Source organism: Scomber japonicus, chromosome 16, assembly GCF_027409825.1.
Source record: "Scomber japonicus isolate fScoJap1 chromosome 16, fScoJap1.pri, whole genome shotgun sequence".
NCBI classification, from domain to species: domain Eukaryota; kingdom Metazoa; phylum Chordata; class Actinopteri; order Scombriformes; family Scombridae; genus Scomber; species Scomber japonicus.
In genome coordinates, this window is record NC_070593.1 from 21,755,850 (window position 1) to 21,774,557 (window position 18,708).

Sequence of the window (18,708 nt, forward strand, 5' to 3'; positions counted from 1 at the left end):
TCTTCTGTTCCTCCCTGAAAAATACAAACCATTACATTTAAAAAGAGTTACATTTTTGTGGATGATGCACTGTGTTGTTGTCAAACACTGTATGCAACTACTTGTAAAAGCTACAACATAATACATTTCTACATATATATTTACATAAAATGTTTTATTCAGTACATGTGCCTCTGCATATTTCTCCATACCCACCATAAATAACTTTATGCTTAAAGACACTGATTTACAGTCAGTCAGTATTTCTAGAATTGTATAAGCAAACCTTTCAAGATTTTTCTTGATCTCCTTCTCCTGAACACAGCTCAAACACTGCAGCAATGCCTACTTCGGGTGTGTGTATGAGCATCATCAATGCACGCCACAAGAAAAATGGCTATGGGTCCACCGACAACCCTGAGAGATTCCTCACCCAAGACTTCCAGCAGCTGAAACAGTATTGTGCCGGCCGACGGGTAAGGTTCATCGATGATATGTTCCCTCCTGACAGAAGGTCCATCGGCAAGGAATTAATGAACCCTTCTGACATGGCTCGAGTGGTGTGGCTGAGACCAGCGGTAAGTGTTTTATTGGCTGAAAATGCAACCGTGATCTCATATCATAATAAATGTTGATGGTTAAACAAACACATGATCATTGTCTATAACCAACAGTGAGCACTGTTTTTTCTAGTTTTTCAACCAACAAACAAATAGCTTATGTTGTGTTTTGGTCATAACTAAATACATATGATATGAATTCTATAGCTGTATCAAATCATTTTTGGCCACTAGGGAGCAGTGCACTAGGGAGCAGAAAGATTGACACAAACTCACATCAATAGTATATTGCTTGAGTGTTTATGACATTATGGCAACTTACTCAAGCAGAAAAAGAGAAGCATAATCATCTCTTCAGATTTTTCTTTCTGGCCACTCATTGAATGTAAGCTTTAACCCTGGTTTGGTCAGTTATCTCCCAAGACAAAAAGTGTTCGATTTCCATGTGAGATTGTTGCATAAGATTGTTGAAAGCTGCATAGATCCACAAAGCATGGTGTTGATTCTTAGTTATATCACAGTATTGGTAGCTCTGTCACATAACCATCACTGATTTGATTTAGCGTAAGTATAAAATGTTTGCTTAACCTTTTACAAGTTTTATTTTGTCCACGATTCCTTTGTTTCAGAAAATTTCTCCCAATCCATCTCTTATTGTTGATGGGGTCTCGAGGTTTGACTTTGGTCAAGGCATTGTTGGTAGGAAAAATGTTTTATGCAAAACAATTAATTAATTGGTTTCTTAGCAATTCCTTCTTGAGATGCACATCATGACAAGGGTCAGAAAACGGTTTTGTATATGTGTATGTGTGTATATATCACCTTTTAACCACTTTTGAACAGCTGTTTTCGAGGGTGAGGTGGATGTGGGATTTAATCTGCACTTTCCCTTTCATAGTTTGAGACAGCAAGCGTTAGATATTTTTTCAACTACAATACAAGAACTAAGTTATTGTGATACAACATACAGCTGCTACTTACATTGCACCCCACGTTTTCTGACCCCTGACTGTGTTATGCAATTCTCAGTTGTTTCTAATCTGACTATACACATTTTACTGCCATGTCTGAATAGTACACCTTTCTCACAACCCAATGCAACATCTTTTACCTTAGGAAACTGCTGGTTTCTCGCATCTATTGGAGCTCTGACATTCCAGAAGCACATCCTTGCGCAAGTTGTTCCTCTTGACCAAAAATTTGATGAGGAATACTGTGGAATCTTCCACTTCAGGGTAAATATACAAAGTAATAATGAAGCTACACATCATCAATTCAATTTTATTGTATTCAACCGTATGGAAAACACAATTTCTTTAATATACTGTAATAAAGGTAGAGTAAAGAATTTAGCATAATGCTTTAAGTGTCCTAAATAAAAGCATTAAAATTAGCATTTTCATTCCTGTACAAAATGGTACATAGTAATCTTGCTATAAAACATGTTCTCTCCTTTCTAAACCTTTCAGTTCTGGAGATTTGGAAGGTGGGTGGATGTTGTCATTGATGATAAGCTACCAACAATCGATGGCAGACTAATCTTCGTTCACTCCAAAGACCCAAATGAATTCTGGCCTGCTTTGCTGGAGAAAGCCTATGCCAAGTATGAATAATCAGTATATTGGTTCTCAGTCATAAAATGTCTTTCCTCACTATGAGATTTATCTTACTTTTAAAGAGTCTGTGAAAGTAATTTCCAATCCACTTGTTTCAGGGTGTGTGGTTCCTATTCAGACATGAATGCTGGAACACCTGCTGAGGCTTTGGTGGACTTCACTGGTGGCGTTCACATATGTATCGAGCTGTCAAAACCCCCTCCAAACCTGTGGGAGCTGATGTACAGAGCGGCCAAATCCAAGTCACTGATGGGTTGTGGCACACCTCAGGGGGTAAGCAAAAATATACCACAAAATAATACTCTTTTTACACTAGCTCTCTGGTATCTATGATACCAAAATTGAACTGAGCTCTTGCTCTTTGTCCAAAACAAGATGATTTCATAAAAGCATTTTAAGGCTTTGATTATTTTAACCCATAGTTGCAAAGATCATCCTAATATAGAGTTTTAAATAACATTTCTTTAATTAATGTTTTGCTTCCTTCCAGTTGGGTTTGTTTTGCTAAATTGTAGAAGACATGTTTATTTGCATAGCTAATGGTTAACTTTAAATCTATTTCTATTTCAGGCTGATAATTTCACAATGATCACAATTATATAAATCACAATTATATAGAGGGTTTAGGTATGCTTGGTTTGTTTGTAATAGCATTTAAATTACATGTACATCTCATATTCTTGCCTTTTCCATTGATCTTGGGTCAAATCTCACTTGGCAAAAAAGTGAATTATTGTTTATCTCATTTAAAAATCAAATTTTCTTCTTGAAATCAATTGTGCAAGACTACAATGATGCTGAATCTATGTCTTGTAGGAGACATCTGCCAACACTGTATTACCAAATGGATTGGTCCAGGGCCATGCCTACGCTGTCACAGGTGTCAAACAGGTAAAGAATAGCATTTGTTTTAAACAATACTCGTCTGATGGTAAACATAAAGGTTATAAAAGGTCAATAAACATTGGTGGTTTCTGCTGTGTTTTCTGATTAGCTGAATAGCAGAGGGCAAGTCGTAAACCTGGTGCGTTTGTGGAACCCCTGGGGCCAAGGCGAGTGGAAAGGAGACTGGAGTGATCAGTAAGAACAACTCCTATTAATGTTTCACAAAGTGATGGCTCTAGTTTGCTGCCTCAGAAGAGGAGATTATTTTGAGATTATTTTACAATGAGAAAATACCATAATGATGACTTCTTGGTCTCACGTGTACAAGCTGTTGTTACTAATTTGTTCTGTTTCTTGATAAAGTAGAATATCTACAACAGTATATTGTACTACATCTATAAAGGAGTTTCAGGACATTTGGAACAGAGACATGAGAAACCTGTTTATGGTTGCTTAATCATAATAATCTTGCTTATGTAAACTGATTGTGTCAGCTGAAAAGAAGTGAAATGTGATGAGGAAGGTGTTGTTTTCAACTGTTGGATACATTTCAGTATATTGTATTACAGTGCTAATAGTAATCCTTATGCTCTCGAGCTATTTCCATTATGTTGATAGTTTTCACATACTGGTTTGTGCAATTTGAGCAAGTCTTGGCAAGTTTTGTTGCATAGCAAATGTAGCTTGTTGATATCAATATAACATCTCCTAACCCTAGCATAAAACGCTTTGCCTTGAAAATTCTATTATGTTGAAACTATAGCATAATATACTATAATAGTAGTAGCAGTAGTGGTGGTGTTGGTGGCAGTATGTAGTATCTTCCCAGTACAACCACAGTGTGATCTGTTTGGTCTCTCAACAGCATTTACACTATTTTTCAAACTAATGTTTTGTAACTTCCCTCTTAAATTTAATAACAGCTGATAATGATGCCTGCTCCTCCCTTCCTTCCTTTTTCTCCCAAGGTCACCTTTGTGGAAAACTGTGAGTCCTGAAGATAGTCAGATCGTAGTAGGTGATGACGGGGAGTTTTGGTAAGAATGAACAAATGTAACAGTCATCTCTAAGAGTCAGGATGTAAAATATTTTCTATGACATACTGATAAATTTGTCAGTGAATATTAAAGTAATTATTGTTTCAACCTTTGCTTGCATAAGAATACACAATTAAAACTAGTTTGTATTTAAAAACAGTTTTACGAAAACTACAGGTTACCAAGTATACACATATATATATATGTTCTTCTCACTAAACTATACACATTTTTTTGATAACAACATCCCTGCGGAAGGCAAGAGAGCCATTATAATTCAATTATTATTTACCCTGTAATGGATACAGAATAAATAATTTTGCTTTTTAACAACGCTTTACACTTTTCATCATCACAGTCAGAAAAAACTATGTATAAAAATATCTAGAGTAATGTCTTATTTCAACAGGATGACCATGGAAGACTTCTGTAGATTCTACTCTGATCTTGACATCTGCTGTCTCTGTCCCGACTTCCTTGATGGGAGCACCTCCTGCCATTGGAAGACCTCCTCCTACGATGGCAGATGGGTTGCAGGAACCACTGCTGGAGGATGCATGAACAACTTTGGTACTTCCAGGATATCTGTTCTTTAAAACTGCACTATGAACATATATACTTGATAGTAGAAATATTACAAAGTAACATGTAAATTGCATGTCTTTTGATGGTATATAGAACAGAATATGGAAACATTCCACAAATATGCTTTATAGTTGGTAGCTACATGGTACATTCAGTAATAGATAAAATAACAGTTCTATCCAATCCCTCATTATGATTAAGAGCATTCATGTCTGGTTGGTTAGCTTTGCTTTCTGCTTAATTATACAGTTTAAGGATTAGATTTCTTTTTTAAAGCAATGAACAGATAACCTAACTCTTGGCAAAATTGTAAAGTGCAAAATTGTTTTCTTCTTCCAGACAGCTTCTGGACTAATCCCCAGTATCGAGTCAACATTGATCAAATGCTAAATGAATGTGCTAGCCAACAGGGCGAAAAAAACATGCTGGTGTCTCTCATGCAAAAGCCAGACAAAAGAAACAGACGCCTGGTACAGAATCTCCACATTGGATTCTCTGTATTTGAGGTAAATATGACTTTCATTGTTTCTGTCAGTGTGTGGACTATTATGCATATGTCATGCATGGACATGGAAAGTAGCTGTTGAAAATAGTCATGTGTCAACAGTGTTCAATGTACTGAAATACTACTGCTAATCTAAAGTTAGCAGAAAGGAAACTTTGCCTATAATTCGTTTTATGTGTCATGTCAATCAACAAATTTCAACTACAAAACAATATCACAGGATCAAGCATGCTCACACCTGTTCAGAATGACCTACAGGCTTGTCATTTCACTATAATCTTGGTAAATAAATCCCCATAAACCTCCAAAGTGAACATCACTTACATGGTTATGACTTGTATTATTTCCCTATTTTAAATATGTTTTTGTCAAAATTTGATCAAACTAATTGTTTTTTCCCCCCAAACATGGACACTTTTTCTACTGATTTCCTCAAAGGTGACTGATGAAGTAAGTCAAATTTGTATTTAAATATTTCTACTAAGTATACATATCAGAAATGTGATATCTAACTATTTACCGGTGTTACAGTTCAAGGCACAGAAGGGGAAGTTCCCAGCCTCTTTCTTTGCCAGAAACCCACCTGTTGCCCAAAGTAAAACGTACATGAATGCACGTGAGGTGATGGAGTTCTTCACTCTGAAACCTGGTGAATACTTGATTGTGCCATCCACCTTCAACGTCAATGAGACAGCTTCCTTCATCTTGACCATCCTCTCCAAGTCTGAGACCCATGTCCAGTAAGTCACTAATTAGCCTTTAAAATTTAGTAGACATAAACTCAATGTACATGTCACACTCTACATATTAAAAGTCTTTAAATTAGAAAAATGCACCACTGCCACAAGAACTGTACCTTATGTCTTTTGTCTATCCCTTCAGTGAGAACTCTGGAAGCCATGACCATAACCATGATGAAATGGAAACACAGGTGTGTGAAATTTAAAAAATATACAGTCAATATTTCTTTTAATTTTGGTATTGCTGTTATATTGTTTGCTCTCTTTTATTGATTACATTGATAGTATTTGAGCTAAAGCGTACACTCCCCAATGTATTTTTAATCTGGAGTTAAAACACTCATTTGCAGTTCTCACCAATTGACACTGGAGCGGATGATGACCATAAGAGAGAGTTTTTCAGTCAATACGCTGACAAGGTAATTTGTGTGTCTCAATCAATATATAATTTAATTTTGACTTTATTTTTAATATGTCTATCCTCCTTTGAGTCTACTGATCTGCTGAATGAACATTTATAATTGTTGGCATAGAATCATGATTTATACTGTTTTCAATTACATCCATTTGATTTCTGTCAGACCCAAATGGCTTCTTTTACAGTATTTCCCTTCAAATAAATTCAACCCCAATTATGAAACAGTGGTCATGACAACCCAACCTTAGCACAATATAAGCATTTCCTGGCAGGGTTGGAGACATGTGTTATATTCTTTCAATTTGTAGTTGACAGAAAGCTAATTAATTATTACTTATGACCCAGTAGAAGTGTGTGCTTGTGTATTTATCTGCAGAGACTGCCCTCTGCTTGTATTCTCTTATTATTTTTGCTGTGTTCTGGATACTTCTGGGCATCAGCAGTGGTTGTGTGTTAGCCAGTAACAATGTGCAGGGTGTGAGTTCTGGACTGGCTATTGACTAGTGTAGTAACCAGGGTACATCGCTCTTTCCATCTCTCTCCTTTGCTCTGCTCTCTGTGTTTATGTCATGGATGTATAAAGAGCTGCAGGTCTGCACCACTCACTTTCTTCATTTACTCTTTAGCTCTCTAGTCTATCAACAACTGATGCTCTCTCTGTCTTTGTCTCTTTCTCTCTCTCTCTCACTTAATTGAGGCAGGTAAGTGGGGTCAACTTTGAATGCTGTGCGTCTGCAAATACCAAGTGACAAATCTTGCATAGTATACCTTCAAAGATTACAAGGCCAAAATTCCACTGTTTTCTTATCTTGTTTTAATTTCATGTCCAGTATGAGGAAGTGGATGCTGAGCAGCTCCAGAAGATTCTGAATGACAAAATCCTTCAAGGTTTGGACTGGAAAACTTTACAGCATATTAGCTAAACAAATAAAAATACAGCAATTTTTAAAAAATAATTTGTTTATTTTTTATCTAGGAGACTTGAAATCTGGAGGCTTCACCGTTGATGCCTGTCGCAGCATGGTTGCTCTGTTGGATGTATCCTCTTTTTATTCATATTGATTGTAAATTGGTTTTCTAGAAACATTATTTTCCATTTTTACATCATTCAGCAGTTACTTTGCTTAAAAATACATCTCTCACAGTAAATGTAGTCACATAAATCATTCCAGTTGAGATGGTGTTTGGGATCTCTTCATAAGTCAGATCACTTGTGGAGTTTGTAATCTTGTGATATATCTGTCAGAAGACGTTAAAAAACCCCTCTGAAAGGTTTCTTGTACTTTACTTGAAGTTTGCACAGGTTTACACTTGATAATGTTTGTGATTTTTAGAAGAAGAGAGAAGGCATAAATATATACCATCCACCAATTAACCAACACAGAGCTAATTAGTTTCTGCAATGCTTAAATACATGTGATCCAATGAGCAAATAGTACTTGAGGAAGTTGCTGTATCTGAACTCCAAGATAACTGCAAGCCTTCTTCAGATAACTAGTATACATGCCGAAACCTGCCTGCACTTTTGGTGAACACACATGACAACACAAGCTCAGGCATGAAACAGTATATTCAACATAGCGTTACTTAATGCTGCTTCAGTTTGCATACCCTTGCTGCTTCTTATGCAATCCACCTATACCCCCAGCACCTCCTTCCAGGCTATGTCTGACTTAAACAATGTCACTTCTGTTGTCTCTTCTTGCAATTGTTGCGTGCTCTGTTGTGTACCTGGGTGTTTGCCATTGCTCTGGGACAGGGAGGTCACTGCTCCTGACTGAAGTACAGTTCTGATACCTTAATGTTGGTCTAAAAAGTCATCAATCACTGGCAAGCTGAACGGTGACGAATTTGTTCGTCTGTGGAAAAGGATTGTCAAATACAAGGTAAATGGAAAATTGCAGTTAAAATTAAACAAAGTTTAATTACTGCTGACCTCCTTAAAGTTATAGACACATCTTTGTGAGTCTGCTGATTCGGGTGCATTCTGATTTAGAAATCAAAGATATTCCTGATCAGAGTTTCACTTCATTAAATCTCTTGTATTTTACCAGGAAATTTTCTTCCTCACTGATGTTTCGAAAACAGGGACACTGTCACTGACTGAGCTGAGGAATGCATTCATGGCAACAGGTAAAATAACCACTTTTTTCAAACCTACATGTTACAGTTGGGAGATGACCACATATAAAGCATTAGAAGGGGTTCTATACAAGGTCCCTTGCAACAATGATGTGTGTCTTTAAATCCAGCACAAAAACTGCTTTTGTTAGGTAGTCTTGGGGTTAGGTAGTCTTGAATCTACAGAGAATGAAACACATCACCTGTAGGTGTTACTAATGCATGTACAGTACATTTTCTGTATCTTAAAGGAATTATTCATATACTGTACAGTTTACTGGCAATACTCCAATATCTAAAAGAGCAACTTAACTGAAAAATACTGCTATTTTGATTATGTAAGCTCAATCCTTTTGACAGATTAGAGACACATAAATTAATATTTAATTAATTCAAGCAGATTCCAGCTGATTTTCATTTTGAATAATCAATTTTTAACTTGTCATAGTAAGAAACCCACAGATATTACTAATAATATTAACAAAGGGTCTGTTTTATTCAAGTGTCCCAGTAAACCGTGACAGTGAGCCAGTAAGGCAGGAACCTTATTTCGAAGCAATTTTCATAGCAGAATTCTGCCATTATTAATTATAATATTTATTTCCTGAGTGTCTCTCATGAAAACGGTTCATCCAGTGTTTGAAATCCAGCCCTCAGAAAAGTCATATCTGAACTTTTGTCCTTCGTGTGTTGATCAGGAAAGAGGGCCAGCGATGATGTGCTGGATTTGTTGGCTCTGCGGTATGGTGCCTCCTCTGGACACATAACACTGGAGAACTTCATCAGTCTGATCCTTCGCTTTGACTGCATGGGCAGTACGTACTTGAGTGCTCCTGGTGCATTGTACCAGCAGCGCATATTTACATTTTTACATTTGTCATTTGGCACACTCATTGGTGCAAAAGCACAGTAAATGTGACAAAGATAAAGTAGTAGCAGAAAACAGTGATGTTTAACTTGTGTCATTGCATGTGACAGATGCTGTATTATGTTTCACTCCTTGCCTTAACGATTAAACCATGTGTGTATTTTCTTATTAGGAGTGTTCAAGCAGTTGTCCGATGGAATGACTTTGACTCTTCGTGAATCAGAGGTAATGAAAGTTCCTCAGAGATGTTATGAATGTCTTGTAGGTGATTTAAGGTTTTTAAATTGTACATTTTTGCAACCTGCACAGCAGGGAGGAGAATACTTTTTTGGCAATTGTACTTATATGCAATGAAAGTCTTCAAGTGTTTTGAATGTGTTTTTCAGGAAATATGTCTTGCTTGAGCTGCATTTTTCTCTTTTCTGTGATTAAATAATGATTTTTGGTGTAATATGTTTGAAGCACATTAATAATTGTTCCATTCTCTATTTGCAGTGGATGTACATTTCAATGTACACCTGAGAGAGAGGATGAACTACTGGATTTACAGATGTTGTGAAAAGAAAAATCAATACAAAATGTTTTTACTTAAGCTTTGGTAAGGGTATGTAAACTGTCTACCCTCTTGTTATCCAATTGCTATGTCTGTCCAAACTAGGTTACTATGTCTGTCACTTCCCCACTACAAAGCAGAGTGGGAAAACAAATGAGAGGCACATAAAAATAAAAATATACTACTCACAACAGCAATGACATCAGGCAACCTTGCTTACTGTATATGTCATACATTCAATATTTGAAAATAGAGTTACATTTAATTCACATCTAGAGCATTGGATCATAACACAAAATGTATATGAAATTATTAAATGTGTATATTGTTACACTTAATGTACTTTGAAATATATTTGTCCCATAATAAGGTATAAGGTATAAGCTGTAACCATAATACTTAACCTTTTTAAGTAAGGTGGTCTCTCTGATGGGGTACTTCATGTGTTGTAATGGATGTTGTAGTTCTGTCTGAATAGGAATTCTGTCAACATGCAACAGTGAATTGAATGTTTATCAGTTGGTCAGTCAATGTACTGGCACCTTGGTCGCAGATTAAAAATACCTCCTAACCCTAACCCTAGTTGGGTTGCCATGAAATTTCATTCAGATGTCCATGGTACCCACGGGATGAGGTCTACTTTTTGTTTTAGTGTCACGTCAGAGTTTCCACTCATCCTGTGAAATATCTTAACATCTACTTCCTGGACTGCCACCACATTTTGAGCAGACATATGCACTGACTTGTCCTCTATTGAGGTTAACATGTGTGTGTTAACACACTAAATTAAAGATAAGATGATAAAGATTACACCTGCTAAACATCAGCATGTTGTGCTGCTGTGCAGCCTGAAAGGATACAAATAAAAGTGCTGAAGAAAACTCTGATGGTTACAGAACAGTGAATTGGTCTCTTGGCAAGAGTAAAGGAATAGCTGAATGGTTGAAAGCTATATTTGTCTCTGTTGGGAATGTTACAGAATTTATGTGTTATTGTTAGCTGGGAATATGCTTGTTATCAGTCTGTACTTTACAAAATAAAGATGCTCTTAAAACAATTTTCTGTATATCTTTCGTCCTTTACAGTCATGGAAAGTAACTCATTACATTCAATACATAACAAGTACATTTTTTTTTTTTTTTTTTAAGTATATTTTTTCTGGCTTTTTTGCCTTTAATGTACAGGACAGTGGAGATAGACAGAAAACAGGAGGCAGAGAGAGGGGGAATGACACGCAGGATAAGACCACTCAGCTCGGGATTCGAACCAGGGTCACCTGCAACGAGGACTGTAGCCTCAACACATGGGGCAGGTGCTCTACCCGCTGAGCTATGCTCAACCCCGATAACCAGTACAATTTTGAGATACTCGACACAATGGATAACATAACAAGCTTTTAAAGTACAACGCATTGTTAAAGATGAAACTAGTGGTTTCCAACCTCTTTGGCTTTTGACATCTTACAAAAAGCAGTGTTAAGTGAGGGTCAAATTTCGGATGTCTCAGTGATTAACAGCTCAACGAAATGGTGATTTCTCCCTCTAAACTTCTCACATGGTTTAATTTCAATAAATGTTCAGATGATTATTTCACCAAAAATCACACTGGAGAAAAAGTCCAAAAACTGAAAACAGTATATCAGATCTGATTTGTATATCAGAACTTTGTTTTATCTTCTGTCCTCTTCTAACTTTAACTTGTAATGTATTTCTGCATTGTCATATTGGTACTTTTACTAAAGTTAATATGTCTTTCACTACTGGTCCCTTGCAATGTGACAAAAACTGTCCTGAAATGGGATTGTTAAAGTAAAGTAAGTAAAAGCGATGCATAAAAGTTGGATTGTATTTTAACTTTCAGTGCTGCGTAACAGATCTCATACATTTCTGAAAATGATGTTTCATTTTTCTCAGTCAACCATTTTAATCTAATTTAAATCGTCTAATTAGGTTTTACTACAGGACATCCTACAATCTGTAACTAACCAGGATTTGGTTAAACTAAAAAACTAAAATTAAAAAAAACAAATACAACCTTGTACTGGTATTAGTCCATGTCTGAAATTACCTAGATCACCATCAGCAAATCATGGTTTTAGATATCCTGATAAAAGATAAAAGTTGAGATTGTAATAAGACTTGAGTGAGATTATGTTGCCTTTTCCTCAGTACTTTGTTATCCACATAAAAGTACACAGAATATCTCAGACCTGTCCTTTGTTACTTGAGTCCTGACTTAACAATGTATTTTATTTTTATTTTTCAATGCACACTGCTAATTCAGAAACTATACAAGTGTAGTGCTGGATTTGATTGCTATAGATAAAATCCATAACATTTCAGGACATACGTTTTGAATTGCTTTATCTCTTCAAAGAAATACACACATCAGATATTTAATAAGTATGGCTTTATTAATTTAAGAAAAAGCAATACAGTGTTAATGATTACGATTGATAATTAAACACACATTATTTTTTTATGCACTATTCTGTAGATTTTAATGATTTAATGTAGATATTATTATTTGCAGTATAATTACAAAAAGTAGATACAGAGAAAAATCCCAAATCAAGTAAGAAAACACACTTTTGATTCCTGTGATCATTCATTAACAGTTTTACAATCTAAAAAGACGCAGAAGCAGAAATTAAGTTGATATGAAGCAATTTTCTTGAGGCATTAATAAATAGCATTGATTAATATGAATGAATCAAGATGTGAGCATTACTTATAACTACATTGATTAAGTTTTGATCATTGATTTGGAAGCTGAAGTCATAAATGTATTCAGGCTGGTTGTTGTAGTATTTGCAGCACTGATGTCAGTAGTGCGGCCAGGATTATGAATATTGGATGCTTTGCAAGCTCTGCTCCCCCACTTGTAGTAGTAGCTAAAAAAAACAAAAACAAAACATATCTGGACTGTAATTATGTTTGTCACAGATGTAAAATTGCATGCTTTTCTTGACAGCTCTTATCATGACTCACATGGTTGAAAAATACATGATACATATTTTTTTACACAAATATATTGACAGTTGACAGATATGTCGCATAGTTTTAGTCCAGTGGGCAAACCACACTCACCTTGTGATTGTGATGTAGTTCCTGTAGTGGCCACGTTTGCAATTGAGTTATTTGTGCTTCCTGAGGATGAAATTGGATATAGTAAGTTGGTGCACTTTAATATGTGTCGACACCAAGCAGTGTTACATCCTGTGCTATCATAATGCGAAAGTACATTATTTAAGTGGGTTAAAATGTCTGTGAAATAACCCTGTCATAGTTGTTATATTAAATGAACACAAGGTCCAACAAGGTTCAACATCCTTGTTGTCACTGAAATGCTTTGTTTTGAACTCGGACTGTGACACACTGGCACCCTCTTGTGGCTGAAAATAGTATAGGGTGCAACCTGAGGACCTCATCACTCCACAATCAATGATACTGTCAGTGCACAAACTAAAATACATACCCTTGTGGGCTACAGTTCTTAAATATGTAATTAGTTTTATTCTGTTGACTTGTTCAATTATTCCACAAATTGAGATAACAACAAAGTATCTGAAAGTTATAAAATATAAAATACTGATCTTGCCTATAGGTTTTAAAAAAAGATTTTTAACTAAACACACACACAACTTAGAATTTCTTTTTTTTTTTTTTTTTTAAACAAACAATTTACCATGATTTCTTTACTTGTAGAGCTGCTACAACCTCTAACTGGAGATTATGCTAGTCGGTCCAGTTAGTTAAAGTAAAGTATGCTAAAGACTAAGCCCATAAAGCCTATTATATGCACAAAAGCTATGTATTTTTACCTGTTGTTGTTGTCACAGTGGTGCTGCTTGCAGGTGATGCAGAGGCTGTCGTGCTGCTGCTGCTGCTGCTGCTGCTGGAGCTGAGTGGTGCAGTGGTTGGGCTGGTTCTGTTGGTTGTTAGACCCACACCCAGTCTGTCAAGGTCTGACTGCAGCTGCAGGTTCACCCAGGTCTGGATAACAGTATCGTTCTCAAACAGCTTCAAGTCTTGTAGGTGGTTACCCATGAGGCCATTCACATTGGTCACAGACAAACCCTGTGCATTTCAAATGAAACACAGAAAATAATTGTTCTGACATTTTAACACATTGGAGAATAAGAAGCAATGAATATAATATGTGTATTTAAAACAGAAAGTTGATTTTCCTAGAGACATTTGGTACAAACAATTATACTAAAGTTTTCAGCGCAGACATAGAAATCGTTGCTTTTAAACTCTCAGAGGGCTGGCACACTTATCACAAAATAAATACTAACAATAGAGAGTTTCACACATTTTGCAGCTTTTTTGGACTCTGCTACTACATATATATTGTTTTTTAGATGACACAGGATAACACACTGCACTTTGGGATACTAATATAACGCATCACCTTGCAACCTATTGTCATGTTACAGATCAAGCTACAGACACTCAACCTAGACATCTCAGATTGTTGGGGTTTGAATCACTCTGACCATATCACATTAAAAATCTGCCAGTAACAGTTTTACACTCTTTACAATCCCTAAGTCTTTGATTAAAATCACATTCAAAATACCTATAAACTTTATGTTTTGAGAAGTTATGCTGAAGAGAATCAGCTCAGTACATTCCATATATAACAAATAAATAAACAGTAAATGTCTACTCAAGTATTCTTACAGCAATCACGTCAGGATCAAGACTCCTGAAAGCATCTACGTCCATGCTGATGTTCTGGCTTGACAGCTCTACTACATCTGACAGAGGTGCTCCACCTATTAGAGTAGAAAGCAGATCAGTCAATCAGAGGGGAGTATCTAAAAGATAAAGAAACAGACAGCACAGACAAGTAACATGTATTCTTACCAATAGAAGGCTGAACTAAGGTGTAAAAGGTGCTGGAATTGGCACGAAGTGAGCTGAAGGAAGTGTTACTGATCTCATACAGGATTCTCTTCTGCTCAGATGAACATGATGCCAGATTCAGAGGGTTGGCATTTCTGATGATGTTCAGGAAGGAAGCAAAATACAATGTTAAGTATCAGCACTCACAGTGGCCATGTCTGGCATCTCAGAGCTTCATGCTGACACCCACCTGATGCTGTCTGGGGTGATGGTCTTTAGAGTACTGGTATCTAATGAGCACAGGTTGGAGTCAATACTGTTCAGCTCATTGTTGCCCAGGGAATTCCCAGAGGTATTCAGATACCTGGTGATGATTGCTTTGCTCTAAGCAACAATAAAGAAAACACAGTTAAAAAAATACATATATCATCAGTAAGAATTTATACAGGTATGAGTACCGTAGTAGTTTTTTACATCATACCTTTGCTGCCTCCCATTGTCCATCTTCAGCTTTCATGAGGGCTGCCAGGGTGTCAACTATGGTGATGTTCCACTTAGAGATGTCATCAAGTGATGCGACACGAGACACTGAACCAAGCACCTGGACGTCACTATCAGAAACACCTGATGGGAAAGCCTGTAAAAGTGGAGAATGCGTAGTAACTTATGGTAGTGTTGAAATAAGCCCTAAAACTTTCCTTTCAGGATATACAGAACATCAATATGATGTAATGACAGCTGTATCATATTAACCTACAAGATATGGTGACAGCTGTGCCAACATAACCTTTTGGATTTTTAAGACCTTTTTTGCTCAAAACAGTTGTCAAGTTGTAATTGATGTGAAAACAACAACCATGTAACACAATATGTCTCAAACACAGTAAAACACAGGAATATTCCTGTAAAATATTCCTGGAAATTTCACAAAATTCATGGATATTCTCATAGAATCCATCCCCAGTGGTGTGACTATTCATAGCATATGCTGAATAAATATTTCAATCACACATTACTTGCAAAAATAGAGACACCGTGTGCCTCATACCATGCAACCAATAATAAAAACAAGCTCACATTTTGTAAATGTAATGTAAATTTACCTGGTTGAGTTTGTTCAGAATGATTTTCTGGAAGTCATCATCATCCACTTTCTCACAGATTGAGTTGAGGTTGTCCTTCAGAACGGGGACATCCAGACAGAGGTCAAATTGTGTCTGGTCGTAGCCAAAGGGGAAGGAGGCGTCATTAACTGTCACCTGGGTGATGTTGCCCACTGTGCAGCCTTGTGAATAATTAGCCAACAAGAAAAAAAAATGAGTTAGGTGTATATAATTTTCCTGCATGGCATTCAGCTGAACACTCACACACTCACTAGTGCTAAAGCTTGTGAGTGATTAATCTGCCATTATTGTCTTTATTAATCTTTTTTCGTAGTTTGTCAAAAAATTGGGAAAAAATGACCCCTTAAGATTTGAGGTTGTATCTTCAAATTACTTTTTTTTGTCTGAACAACAGTCCAATTCAGATATTCAGTTTACTATGATTTCAGACATAAATAAAATGAATAAAATAAAGGCAGCAAATCCTTACATTTGAGAAGCTGGAACCATCAAATGTGGCATTTTTGCTTAAAAATGATAATCAGTTGATTATCAAAACAGTTTCACATTAATTTTCTGTCAATCCGGTATCAGTTGCTGCTATATAAAAATGAGCACAACATGCCTCTCTGCTACATTGTCCTTTACCTGCTCCTCGTTTTATCTTGAGACTGCTAATCTGTTTAAACAGCGCCTTGAGCTTCCTCTTCTCTGTCTTTCTTTTCCTTAGCCGGGACATGAAGCTCTTGAGGAACCTTCTCTTTGTTGACTGCCAAAAAAACATCCCAGACATTAGTTTTAAATACAGTTAAATGGGACCAAATAGTTTGAAGGAAAAGTAAGAGTGAAACACATACAGTTTTGAACTGGCCCCAGATATTTCTTGTGAAATATAGAGGCAGGATCCCAAGGTTTTTCAGTGTTTTCCTGTTCCAAGTGGAGGCCTCTCTGAAAACAGAGGAAGTATTCTTACAGTCCAGCCAGTTACCTTTTTGATAACATAATCTTGCATGCTGCGCATTCATGCATTTTCCTTATTGCCAACAAATCCCATGAAAAGATGAACAATGTAATTAGTCCATCTCCCAGAACTTTCTGACTCCCCTTCTCTGTGTGTGGCTCTAAGTCTTGTGAAAGTGAGATGTTTGTCTAATTGATATAGTATGTTTTAACTTGTTTTTGAACAAATTGGCAATATAAGCTATGTGAGGTTTTTGATACAAAGAAATACTAATTACAAGAATTAGTGCCTTTTTTGTCTCAGTCTTTTCATGGGATTGGTTTACGGTAAAAAAAAAAAAAAAAATAGGATATCAATAGCCTTATCTGTTGAGGTGCAGTTTGAATAACTCAACTTATAACTTATATAATTCCCTTACCCATAACTTGTTTTCCCAGACAGCAGCAGTGTCTCCATGGCAGCAACCTGGTTGTCAGAGAAGCTTTTGCAGGCTTTGAGTTTTTCCAAGATAAGAGGATCAGAGTTCTGGATGTAAGAGCTGTCCAGAGTGCAGGCCATGTTACCCAGCACCTCTATGTTGTCTCTGCTTAGGCTCACATCACTTATGCCCTAAACAATTGAAACAGGATTTCATCATTATTTATGTAAAATGTTGCATCTACATTCATTCATTCATTTATAGGCATATCCTGTCACTCACTGATGCCATACAGATGTGATTTAACTATCCCATATACCCCAAAGTTTTAATTTTACTCATATTTGATTCATGCAAGATTTTACATTTACCTTCCACAGAGAGTCTTTTCCTTGATTTAAATTACTATTACCTATATTGCTGCCTGTTTTTGTAGGAAACCATAATTTATTTGGTACTCACCAAGCAGTCCCTGGCTTCACCGAATAGCACTGAGTTCTTGTTCAAAATGCTTGAAGCCACAGAGAAGTCTGCAGCACCCACCGCCGAAAAGTATGACCTGCAGTTGGCTCTCTTGACATCTTTGTTGCTGCATTAAACAGATATAAAGATGGGGAAATCAATACAATTTCTAATAATCTTAAACCATTGAGGCATTATGAGGTCAGTACAACACATTTTTTGAAGGCAGACTCACTTGAAGTAGAGAAGCATGTCAGCAGGATAATCTGTGAAGGTCTGGGAGTAGTTTCCATTCAGCAGATTGTACATGCAGGTCAGCTGTAGAAAAGACACAAACAAGTACACAAGTTAGTGGGAAATACATTTTAATTTCAAGGAAAGAATTCTGGTTTAATGTTCAAACATAAAGTTGATTTTTTATTTATGACTCTGGCATTTCATTACACTTCAAACTTATCTTTCAATGTCAGAAAAGGAGCCATACAGTAAATATTTTATTAAGTTTAGTTTCAAGCAGATTTAATTTGAATTTACCTGTGATTCCTTCAACACCACCTTGGCTCTGCCTCTCCTCGGCCGGCTGGAACGGATCAGCCTTCGGATCCTTTTTGTTGTCATCCTCTGTATTGATGTGCATGTGAAGCCTTGCAGCACAGAGGGAGAAAGCCTGACAAGGAGATGAAAAGCACAAATAAAGTTAATAGACCATGAATAATCATACCTGAAAAAAACAGCAAATAAGTTTTGGACATGTACTTACTGCTCGATGTCAAAGTCTGTATTACCCAGCACCCCAAAGAACATAGCAGCCTAGGAGAGCAAAAAGATAAAACTTACATTAGTCATCCCTTTATAGCATCACTACAACTGTGGTACATAGTAATATTCCTTACTGTATATTAGGTATATTCTTGTGTGTTCTCTAATTCTTAATGCTTGCATCATATTGCCCTTGTATCAGACTTTACATGCAACAGGTGGTTTATAAATTGTTGATTGTACCCATATGCTGGTAAGCAATGTGTAATCCCACATTTACAACTA

The 18,708-nt window shown here is 36.4% G+C and overlaps 1 protein-coding gene across 1 annotated transcript; it reads left to right on the top strand.

The window, feature by feature from the left end:
* Nucleotides 1-320: 320 nt before the first annotated feature.
* On the top strand, nucleotides 321-9,836 carry LOC128375510 (calpain-2 catalytic subunit-like). The gene is made up of 20 exons (XM_053335877.1): nucleotides 321-557; nucleotides 1,169-1,238; nucleotides 1,656-1,774; nucleotides 2,009-2,142; nucleotides 2,254-2,428; nucleotides 2,972-3,046; nucleotides 3,150-3,235; nucleotides 4,009-4,077; nucleotides 4,487-4,647; nucleotides 5,002-5,186; nucleotides 5,705-5,907; nucleotides 6,050-6,098; nucleotides 6,258-6,326; nucleotides 7,156-7,213; nucleotides 7,302-7,363; nucleotides 8,143-8,211; nucleotides 8,380-8,458; nucleotides 9,145-9,261; nucleotides 9,487-9,539; nucleotides 9,810-9,836. Exons 1-20 carry the CDS (start codon nucleotides 321-323, stop codon nucleotides 9,834-9,836), a joined length of 2,097 nt encoding a protein of 698 aa, XP_053191852.1.
* The last annotated feature ends 8,872 nt before the right edge of the window (nucleotides 9,837-18,708 follow it).